Source organism: Verticillium alfalfae, genomic scaffold (assembly GCF_000150825.1).
Source record: "Verticillium alfalfae VaMs.102 supercont1.1 genomic scaffold, whole genome shotgun sequence".
NCBI lineage: Eukaryota > Fungi > Ascomycota > Sordariomycetes > Glomerellales > Plectosphaerellaceae > Verticillium > Verticillium alfalfae.
Window position 1 is genome coordinate 4,298,768 of NW_003315038.1, and position 10,459 is coordinate 4,309,226.

At 60.8% G+C, this 10,459-nt stretch overlaps 4 protein-coding genes across 4 annotated transcripts in view; 2 read left to right on the forward strand and 2 right to left on the reverse strand.

Annotated features, from left to right (window-relative positions):
• Positions 1-13: 13 nt before the first annotated feature.
• VDBG_01306 (bacterial alpha-L-rhamnosidase domain-containing protein) lies at positions 14-2,172 on the reverse strand (the record flags this gene model as incomplete). The annotated part of the gene is made up of 2 exons (XM_003009577.1): positions 14-1,613; positions 1,709-2,172. 2 exons carry the CDS (start codon positions 2,170-2,172, stop codon positions 14-16), a joined length of 2,064 nt encoding a protein of 687 aa, XP_003009623.1.
• Positions 2,173-2,811: 639 nt separating this feature from the next.
• On the reverse strand, positions 2,812-4,762 carry VDBG_01307 (conserved hypothetical protein; the record flags this gene model as incomplete). Its single annotated transcript, XM_003009578.1, has 3 exons — positions 2,812-3,849; positions 3,909-4,587; positions 4,698-4,762. 3 exons carry the CDS (start codon positions 4,760-4,762, stop codon positions 2,812-2,814), a joined length of 1,782 nt encoding a protein of 593 aa, XP_003009624.1.
• A 1,165-nt stretch (positions 4,763-5,927) lies between these two features.
• VDBG_01308 (conserved hypothetical protein) lies at positions 5,928-7,202 on the forward strand (the record flags this gene model as incomplete). Its single annotated transcript, XM_003009579.1, has 4 exons — positions 5,928-5,997; positions 6,091-6,106; positions 6,332-6,555; positions 6,847-7,202. The coding sequence occupies 4 exons, from the start codon at positions 5,928-5,930 to the stop codon at positions 7,200-7,202; spliced, it is 666 nt and encodes a 221-aa protein (XP_003009625.1).
• Positions 7,203-8,429: 1,227 nt separating this feature from the next.
• The window catches only part of VDBG_01309 (dual specificity phosphatase), a gene marked incomplete at both ends in the record, with an annotated part of 3,033 nt that continues 1,003 nt past the window's right edge, over positions 8,430-10,459 (forward strand). Inside the window, 2 exons of the mRNA XM_003009580.1 lie at positions 8,430-8,527; positions 8,585-10,433. Coding sequence (XP_003009626.1) covers positions 8,430-8,527; positions 8,585-10,433 — 1,947 coding nt within the window. The remainder of the gene's footprint in view (positions 8,528-8,584; positions 10,434-10,459) is intronic.

Sequence of the window (10,459 nt, forward strand, 5' to 3'; positions counted from 1 at the left end):
CTGGGACTTCGTATCATACCCTCACCAATCCCCTTGCCGCCTTGTTGCCTTTCTGGTCTGTCTTTGACGGGCACAGGGAGACACATGCACCGACCTCGTAACTTCCATTCATTGCGGCTTCGGCCTTGGGACACAATGTCCCCCCGCCTACTTTGACCACTGTCTTGCCCGTTCCGCCCTCCACCCACTTCTTCTCACGGCCGAGATCTAGCCAGCCCTTGGTGCCCGTGGGCGTCTCCCACTCAATGGTGGCCACCCCATTGCTGACTTCCCATTTAGCGCTAAACTTGCCCAGATTCGTCGTGAAGCCGGCCTGCGCCGAGGGTAGCTGGTTGAAGACGGGCTTCAGCGTCCACGTCGCGCCCGCAAGCCCCGTCACCTTGAGACCGACGAGGGACTCCGTCAGAGCATGAGTCGGCCCGGCGCTCCATCCGTGTGCGTGACTCACATAGCTGGGATCGTTGGTGTAACCACGCGTCGACCGGTAGCCAAAGGAACCATCCACCAGGTACCCCTCGATGACTGTGGATTCCGTACCATTGGGGTGGTTGATGTACCATCCCCACGAATCGTGGATCAGCTGCAGGGCACGATCGGCGCGACCCACGGCAAAGTGCGCCTCGAGCTCGATGGAGCTGATGAAGGGTGAGATATTGCCCGGAAGCTCAGGGGAAGCAGGGCCGATGGGTGTCCAGTTTTGCGTTAGCGCAGTCGACACAGCGGCGGCTTCGTCCGAGGCCGGGTCCAGCACGCCAAAGGCCAGGGCGTAGCTGTTGGCGTCCTGAGGATACAGTGTGCGGTTCTTCCAGCCGTCGATGAAGGCGCCCTTGTTGTCGTCCCAGAGGTGGGTCATGATGGCGGACTTGAGCTCGACAGCTTGCGCAAGCCAAGTCTCGGTGAGGTTGATCGTATTTGACGAATCCTCCGGTGCCAGCTCGGCGAGCCAGGCGCCCGTCTGCAGGGTGCGGTAGAGGAGCATGTTGGGTGCGCTGCCATTCATCGAGTTGATGTATCGCGCCCAGTCGCCAGTCGCTGAGGCGTTGAGCAGGCCCGACGGCGCCGGCAGGACCTTGCCGTAGATGTAGTCCATGGCTTTGCGGTAGGTGGCCCAGTGGGCGTTGAGCCAGTCGAGGTCACCCGAATAGAGGACGTAGTTGTACGCGCCGATCATGGTCCACATGTGATACGTGTCGCTTGTGGCGTCGAGGTACGGCGGACCGGCGCGCGGGAAGATGCCGCTCGGCTCCTGGAACTCAAACATGGTCTCGATGGCGTTGCGGGCGCTCTCGAGATCACCCGTGCTGACAAAGGCCGCGGGCACAGCGACGCCCATGTCGCCGGGCCAAATCCAGCGGTCGCGCTTGGCGCCGTCTAGGAGCAGAGACTCGCCGACACCGAGCCATGCGTCGTTCTTCCAGCCGCCGTTCCAGATATCCTCCGTCACGACGCGGCCCGTCTCGGGCGGTGCGGCGTTGGTCTGCAGCGTGTAGGCGCCTGCGTACCAGATGCGGTTGAGCTCCTCGTCGGGCGAGTGGAAGTAGCCCTGGTAGGCACGCAGGTTCGACCAGGTAGGCGGGAAGACAATCTCCAGCGAGACATCATCGAGCGTCACGCTCGCTGCCGTGTCGTTGGTCAAGAGGTAGACCGTCAGGTAGCGGAACCCCGCCGCCGCAGCTGCGCAAACGGGACCGTATAGTTGCGCTGCTACCGGCGGCTTCGCTTCACAGGCGCATAGAGAGCGCCGTCCTCGCTGATGAGGGCCTGGCCGGGCCCGCGGTAATTGCCGTTGGACGAGTCAGAGTATTCGCCGATCCAGTTCTTGGCCTCGGTCCAGGCAAGACCGAGCGTCGCCGGCGCGCCGGTGTTGGCCGTGTACGAGACGGACGTGAGACCGCCGACGAGGACGCCAAAGTCGAAGACAAGGGCCGAGCCGTTGCCCTTGAGAGTGCGGGTCGCGTCATGCCCGGGAAACGAAGAGAGGACAGAGGCGTCTGCCAGCGAGAGGACGGAGGCAGGGCGCGCGGTGCGCGAGTAAGGGGCGTAGATATTCTTCTCCCAGATGCCGGGGAACGAAGGCTCGGTCGGATGCGAACACGTCGAGTTGCGCCAGCAGCCGGGGCCGGCGGCGACGACCGTGGCGAAGCTGGCGAGGATCGGGAGGCAGCGCATCATTGTTCACGGTACGCTGCAAGCAACGCTGACGGGTGTCACAGACCGAGAGCAACTCAGCGACAATACAGTCTTCTTAAACCTTTGTCAGTTGCCGAGTGGACAGCCCAACCGGGGCGGCTGTCGTCTCTCAATGTGCCGAAAGGCCCCAGGTCCGGGGCCCCGGATCTGGGTCTCCACAGATGCCATGGCCGAGTCATGAGTTGATCAGCATGGGCGTGGTGCTGGACCTTGTTTAGCCTGCGCTTAAGCTTGTCAATACCAAAACGCAAAATGGCGATCCCGCCTCGGCCATCGGGTCAAAGAGAGGGCGCGACGTAGCCCCAATGCATGGAAGGATCGGCGGGGAGGACGCTGGCCCGGGGGGTTGGAGGCGGGGCGCGGGGTTGGCAAACGACGCGGTGCCGGAGAAACAGGCCTCCCCCCCCCCTTCCCCCCCCCCCTGTCCCCCTCATGTGTTCTTGGTTCACTCTCCGCATGTTTATCGTGTCATCGGTGCGCATAGGACGTGGCGTTGGCAGTGGAAGTCCATTCATGGTTACAAAGGATCCTGGTTCTCCCCAAACCAGGTGTCAGTCTATTCCGAGGTATCTTTCCGTAAGGCCATGCCACATTGTACATGCATCAGTACACCGACGATGCTCATTTCTTTCTCTTCAAGAGGCAGTGCCGCCCCCACTTCCTCTGGTACTTTTCCGGTACCACCGACACCTCGGGCACCCAGATAGCTCTTGCTAATGGGTGGGTATTGGCGGCATCTAGGAAGGGCACACACTTGACGACCTCCCAGTTCTCCTCGTCGGCAACGTAGTCCGGCTCATTGGGTGGCAGCGGCTCTGTCCTCGCAGGAAATTGCGTGTCGACCATGAAGGAACACATGCGAGGCTCAACATACTTGCTGAGGTCCTCCTGGTTGCGGTCGTTCAAGCCGCTTGTAGGCAGCCATGTGCCGCTCCAAAAGCCGAATCCAATCCTTGCCTCCGAGAACTCCCCCGGTAGAAGGCCACGAAACTCGGACCGCACGAACTTAGGCCGCATGTCGCGCGGCAGGAAGTACGAGGACGGGAAGCGGTACCACTCCTTGCCGAAACAAACCGAATCGCCCGAGCCGCCGATGCCGTTGGTAAGTGGTGCATAGATACGCATAGGCGCCGAGTAGGCCGAGTAGATTCCGTATATGCGCGCGAGGCCGATGTCGAGGGACAGGATCATGGTGAGTGTCACGACCACAAGCTTGAGCTTGGCCGGAATCTTACCGACCAGAGTCTTCGGATCACTCTGGCCCAAGGCGCCGAGAAGAATGTGAAGCGACATGGCAGCGTTGATGGCGAGGAACGGGTACGCCGGGTACATGAACCGCTCCTCTTTGTGCGGCTGGGACGTGAAGATGCCGAGCCACAGGTAAAAAGGTGAGATGAAGATGAGCGCCCGCAGACCTGTCTGGAAACCCTGGCTCGACGGCGACAAAACCTTCTGGAGGAGGAACAGCGGCAGGCAGAGCAGAGCCAAGACGAACCAAATGTTGTGGTTCAGGGTCAGGTTGCGGAAGTAGAAGGTCCAGGGCTCGGTGCCATAGAGGTCGGGCCCGCCGGTTTCGCCCAGGACATTGTACTTGATGATGTTCCAAGGAATGATCTCCAGCTTTCGGTAGAAAAAGGTGTTGATGGCGGTATCAAAGGCCTGCATTTGTCAGTCGAGGGTACAAAGTACACAGCGTCTGGCCGTCGGGCAAGACGTACCACTAGGATAAGGGCCCCTGTGACACCGCGCGTCACACGCCAGATGGCTTCGATGAACCGTTCCTTGTCGCTAAACAGAGCCATGAGGCCCTCCTCGACCAGGAACGGAATGCAGAGGGCGCCAGCGAACGGCCAGCCCACTACGGCACCAGCGGCAAACCAGGCGATCCCCTGGGACGTCTTGAGGCCACCGCGCCAGTTCATGAAGGCCGTGGCACCGAGCATGCTGGCGTACATGGCGAAGCTCGAGGGCAGGAAGGCGGTGCTGGCGTGGAAGTTTCCGGCGCTGAAGACGGTGGCAAAGAGGAAGATGATGCCAATCCGTGCATTGAGCGTGGTGCTCACGACGCGGAAGAGGAGGACCTGGCACAGGGCGCAGGCGATGGCGAGAGCATAGCGGATGAAGTAGAACTCGCCCACCTTGCTCGTCTGAGGCAGCAGGCGGCGCAAGTTTCCTACGACAGCGTGGATGACCACGTAGAGCCAGCTGCGAATGGCATAGTCGGGCGAGTACTCCCAGGTCTGGAGGCCATAACCGTGAGAAATGTAGTGGGTGGGCTCGTAATAGTTGAACGTTTCGTCGCAGTCCTGGATCGGGGCGAACACGGCAGAGATGAGGTTGGCCGTCAGGAAGCAGTAGAAGGCGGTGATGGGCTGGATGCCATACGCGCTGGGGACCCTGGAGGCGATGGTGATGGTCAGCAGGAGGGAGGCTCAAGTCTGCCAACGTAGGGTGGTGGGGTGGGGGGGGGGCGATGGTTTGGGTTGACATCTAAGACCCTGACGCACTTCTTTTTGGCATGGCTCGCCTCTGGATGAACGTATTCGTTCCGAGCGGCGGCTTTGGGTGGCATGCTCGGTCAATGAGGGTTTATCGACGCGTGCGCTTCAACGGGCAAGACGGCGGGCGGTGATTGTTGCAGGAGTTGCCGGAGACGACTCTGTTCGGCGGTCTCAACATTTCTCAATTCGTGGAGGAGCTATCACAGGCCACACCTGCCGACGGAGCACCCTATCAGCCCCAATTGGTGCTTGTTCAAGGCGCACTGTATATGTGTGAGAAGTGGGAGCCTTGTACAGTGTAACCGAAAGCTCACGAGCGACTCCACCTAATTGGCCAAAGCTCTCTAGTACCTGAGACGGCGTCAGAACAAGCGGCGTCGAGGTGATGGACGATGACGAAATGACGGCATGGAGAGCTGTCTGCTTGATTGCGAACCACCTTTGCCGCGTTCAGGTTGTGAGGAGAGAAAAGACTGGAACTTGAGGAACAGTGACGTCCTCTATGGCCGTTGTCTCACAGCAATCTCCCTATGGAGCGACCTAGAAGCATCGGAGGAGTGTCGTCTTGGGCCTGGGGTGATCTTGTGCGCACAGCGAACGAAGCCCCAGAAATTGGTGAAAAAATAAACCCCCCCTTTGAGCACAACTACAGATGCCATCACCAAGACGAAGAGGCTCAAAGGGCAGATCACCCGGAGCTTTTTCACCATCACCTATCAGTAGCAAGCAACGTCGAATCCCTAGAGGCGGGAGGAGGAGAACGAGAGAAAGCCCCGCTCGGCTAGACCCTGAAAGCCAACTTGCAAGCCAAGGTTACGTCTTCGCCCCTTCCCGAGAGCGATTGCGCGCGAACAGGGAGGAGCTGAGAAGAAGAGGCAGTGACGCAGGTGGTGCACAGACCAGCCTGCACCTGCTGCACGGTTCACTCGCAGCACAGAAGAGAGGAGCACTGAGAGGAGCACAGAGATGTGAGCTGCTCCATTTTGCTCGTGCCAGCCACTGAACATCCTAATCCACATCTACCCACCCCCGACCACCGACACCGACCGCTTTTGTCGTCGCTGTTCACTTCTTGCCAGCTTTCCCTCGACAGCATCACTTCTCCTCCCCCTCAAACTCCCTCCTGCTCCCTCAGGTTCAACCCTTCCCGCCAGCCAACCCCCCCCCACGATCACTCGCATTTTCGACGCTACGAGCTTCCTGTTCGCTGTTCTCCCAGAGATCCCGACCTTCATCATGGCTCCCCCTCCGTCGGCTGATTTGCCGCTGCAACAGCGCCTCCTCCAGCTCGCCCAGACGCTGCAATGTATGTTCAGTTTTGTCCACCGCTCTTTTGCGCTCTTTTGCGTTTGGCCTCATGCCCGCTTTTGACGTCTTGCTGACCCTTCGTCTTTCTCAGTCGGTTGGTTCGCTGGGTATGTCTCTCCTTCGCCCCGAACGTCCTGCATCGTGGCATGTGTCGTGTGCCTGTCTCGCCTGTCCTGCACTTGCGGAGCCCACACGCACCCGCTCAACCTCCCCCTCCCCCTCTCCGAGCGCAAGCCTCTCCACTCCGGCGTCGTCCGACGGCCCCGACAAGGAACGAGACTATCGAGCGCCTCGAGACGTTCGAGACAACAATGCTGACCATGCCTCTCTAGCCATGCTGTCCTGATCCTCTGCACGATCCGCTACGGCTTCTCGTGGATCCGCCTGAACTATTACTCGGGCATGGCGCAGTTCTCCTACCGCACCGCCTTTGTCGCCGCCGCCGTCACCTACGGCATCGTTGTCTACAAGACCTGGAGGGCGCGCGCTCGCTCCGGCGCCAAGAACCTCCAGAACCCCATCACCATCCTCAGCGATGAGAACGTCCAGTACCTCGGTATGCCGCGCCGTCGCCTTTCTTTCCACGCCTTTACCTGTCCTTCCCACGCCGTTGCCTGTCCTTCCCACGCCGACCCAGACCTAGACCGCTGACCCCTCTCCAGGCATGCCCTCGTCTGGCTTCTTCGCCCCTCAGTACCCCCTGCGCTTCTGCCCTACACCATCTACTCCATCTTCCACGTGCCACGTACTCGCGCGCCAACCTGATTCCCACCATCTCGCCGCCAAGCGGCGTCGCCGCCGCGCGACTCGCCCGCGCTGCAAGCGCAGACGAACGCGTTGCTGACAGATCGTGCCTTTGTAAAGCAGTACTACGACTTTTCCCATGTTCCTTCGTCGGCAAGCTTGAGCTCGCCCTGTGGTTCCCGCGTTTTGCTCTCGGCCATTCTCTTCCAGCGCCGCTCGTGGATCCTGATTGTCATCTACACGGCGTTCCTGCGTGCGCGCTTCGCCCAGAGCTCGCACATCCAGAACAGTGTCAGCGAGCTCGAGGCCCGCGTCGACTCGGCCGTCGGCAACCAGGGCACGCCTCCCCAGGCTCGTCAGGTCTGGGAGGCCGTCAAGAACGGCGTCCGCCAGTTCTACAACCTCACGGACGCCAACCGCTACCTCAGCGGTGCTGCGGCGCCCAAGAAGACGTCCTAAACGGCAACACGTCGTTCAAGCCGCTGCACGCCGGGAGACGCGACCGCCCCTCCGGCGTGACAGCGTACCGCACCGTGCCCGTGTCGAAGGCGATGTGCGTGGACAGGCCCCTGGTAGTCAAGGGACCGAGTACAGACAGGGACCACGACGTTATGAGATGTGTCCGGCTGCAAGCACCAGCCATTACGAGGTTGATCAATGAGAAAGGACGAGAGACAGGCGGTAAAAACAGCAGGGAAGGAGACAAGGGGAGAGGCTGTGGATGAAGACGACAAATGATCAAGGAAACGAAACGTGGCATTTCTTTACTCGGCTCTCGGCGGTCGGTCTACATGGCTTTGTTTTTTCATTTTTCTGTGATCCATTCCCTTGGGGGCTGGGGTGTTGGCGATTCTGGGCGAGCGAGATTCCCCCGCTTGGGGTGCCTGGTGCCTGTTGCCTGGTGCCTCATCGAGCTGCACAGGTCATGAGCCCATGGGCCATGGGTTTTCCGTGTTTTGTGTCTTCCTGCGATAGTGTTTCCGAGTCAAGATTATGATCATGTAAAGCGCGTCGTGCTGCTGTGGGCTGTGGGCTGTGGGCTGTGGGCTGTGAGTTGTGTGCCTGTGAGCTTTAGCTTACTTGACCAAGGTAGGTAGGTATGTAGCTGTGCTTGCTGCTCGTGCTTGGTGGTTTGTGGGTGGCAAGGGATTCCCAGTCGATCATGGCGTGTCACCAGCCACAGACGCGGGGGAAGGGTGAGCCACAGGAGAGAGAGACAAGCAGATGAACCCCACCATGATGCCACGGCAGGACGGCACCACTACAGCGTGACACCATGGCACCACGGCGGGCGGGATCCACTAAGGACCTCACCCCATCAGCGTGCTTGCGCCCTCGAGCTGCCTCTGTGCCCTCGGATGACGTCGCCCAGATGCGTCCACTGCAATTGGGTCCTGACAACTGCTCCAAACAGTGGACGCGGGGCGCTGTCGCTCAGGCTATCGACACGGCGTCGACTCTCCTTGCCCCTTCCAAGGCTGCCGGGAGGCCTCGACCTCCCTTCCTCCTCGGCCACGTCAGGCTCAGTACGGTACAAGGCACAAATCGTTTTATTTCTTGTCACTTGTTTTTCCTGCGGCAACTTGGCAACATTCTTTCCAACGTCCCTTTTCGAACACGCACTTTCATCTCTGCACTGCATTGCAAACGAGCCGAGCCGAGCCTCTAAGCTGAGTCCTTGGCAGAATGGCCTCCATACTGAGGCAGATTGTTGCTGGGCCGCGATCACAGCATCCCGAGGCTGGGATTGATCTGTGCTACGTGACCTCTGACATTATCGCGACGTAAGAACCTCCTCCTTCTCCCTGTGCTGCTGCTGCTGCTGCTGCTGCTGCTGCTAGACCAAGTGATGAACTGCCTGTTGACCTCTCCCGCAGATCGGGCCCCTCCTCGACCTGGCCACAGAAAGCCTACCGAAACCCCGTCGACAAACTGGTCGAGTTTCTCGACGACAGACACGACAAGGAGTGGGCGATATGGGAGTTTCGCGCCGAAGGAACGGGATACCCGGATGAGGAAGTCTACGGGCGCGTCAGGCATTATCCCTGGCCTGACCATCACCCGCCACCGTTTCGTCTCGTGCCCATGATCATGGCGAGCATGCGCAACTGGCTCCATGGCGGAGACCTGCACGATGGCAACCCTGCGCCTTTGACTGTCGACGCTACCACGGCTGCAGAACCACCAGCAGAACCACCAGCAAAACAGCCCGCCAGCGATGCGACGCAAACCAACACTACACAACCCGATGGTCCCGTCACCGACGAGGACAAGAAGAAGCGCGTCGCTGTCGTCCACTGCAAGGCCGGCAAGGGCCGCAGCGGCACCATCTCCTGCAGCTACCTCATCGCCGAGTGCGGCTGGCGGCCCGAGGAAGCCCTGACGCGCTTCACGGAGCGGCGCATGCGGCCCAAATTTGGCGCCGGCGTCTCCATCCCGAGCCAGCTGCGCACCGTCTCGTACGTCGACCGCTGGGCGCGCCACGGCAAGAAATACGTCGACTGCCCCATCGAGATTGTCGAGATTCACGTCTGGGGCCTGCGCAGCGGCGTCAAGGTGGACATTGAGGGGTTCGCTGATGCGGGCCGCAGGATACAAATCTTCCACACGTTTTCGAAGAAGGAGAGGATCATTATTGATGGGAACGCGCCCGAGGCGGACGGCGGTGGCGTCGCCCACATGATGTATGACCTCGCTGGCGTGCCGGCAGCGCGGACCGTCGAGGGCGCCCCCGAGGAGGCTGAGTATGCGGAGAGCACGAACCTGGAGGATCCGAACGGTGGAAAGGCTCGTAAGAGCCGCGCTGTTGATGGTGGTGGTGGTGGTGGTGGTGTTGGTGGCGGTGCTGCTGTTGCTTCTCCATCCGACGAAGCACCCAGCCGCAGCTCGTCGAAGAAACGCCTCGGCGGACGCACAAAGACGCTGCTACATAATGCTAAAACCAAGACCAAGACTGGGCTTGGACACCACGGCACGACGGACTCGGCTGCCTCGTCCAACAGCCATCTCTCTGGGTACTCGGAGGATGCATCTGCAGAGACTGAGCCTGGCGGCATGGCCGTCATCCTGAAGCCGACCGAGCCCGTGCAGATTCCCAACAGTGACGTCAATATTTCGGTCGAGCGACGGAGCCGCAGCTCCTCGTCGCTGGGCCTCACAATGGTCACGGCCGTGGCGCACGTCTGGTTCAACGCTTTCTTCGAGGGCAACGGTCCCGAGCAGGATGGCAAGCCCGACACCAGCGGCGTCTTCAGCATTGACTGGGAGGCTATGGACGGCATCAAGGGGTCCAGCCGCAAGGGCTCCCGCGCGCTCGACCGCATCGCTGTGGTGTGGCGGCTCGCCGGGACAAACGATGCGCCAGGCCGCGACAAGACTGACAATATCCCTGGAGAGATTGTAGTTGAGCCGCCGGAGGGCTCAGCGGTGCCGCAGATGGAGCCTGCGGACTGGAAGGGCAACAATCACGAAGATCCGGAGCAGGAGAGGCATCTCGGGTTGCGGGCGGAGAATCCGGCCAGTGCGGACGTCAGCAAGGCCAGCAGCGTCAAGAGCCAGGAGATCCGAGACGGCCAGGCTGCTACCGGTGACGAGGCCAATCCCCTCGCCGGCGTCAGGGTCAGCGGACCCGCTGGCGAGGAGGAGCTGAACGGCGTCAAAGGAGCTCCGGCCGCCGAGGTCTCCTTGCCCGTGATACCGCAGGGCAAGGAGCCGGG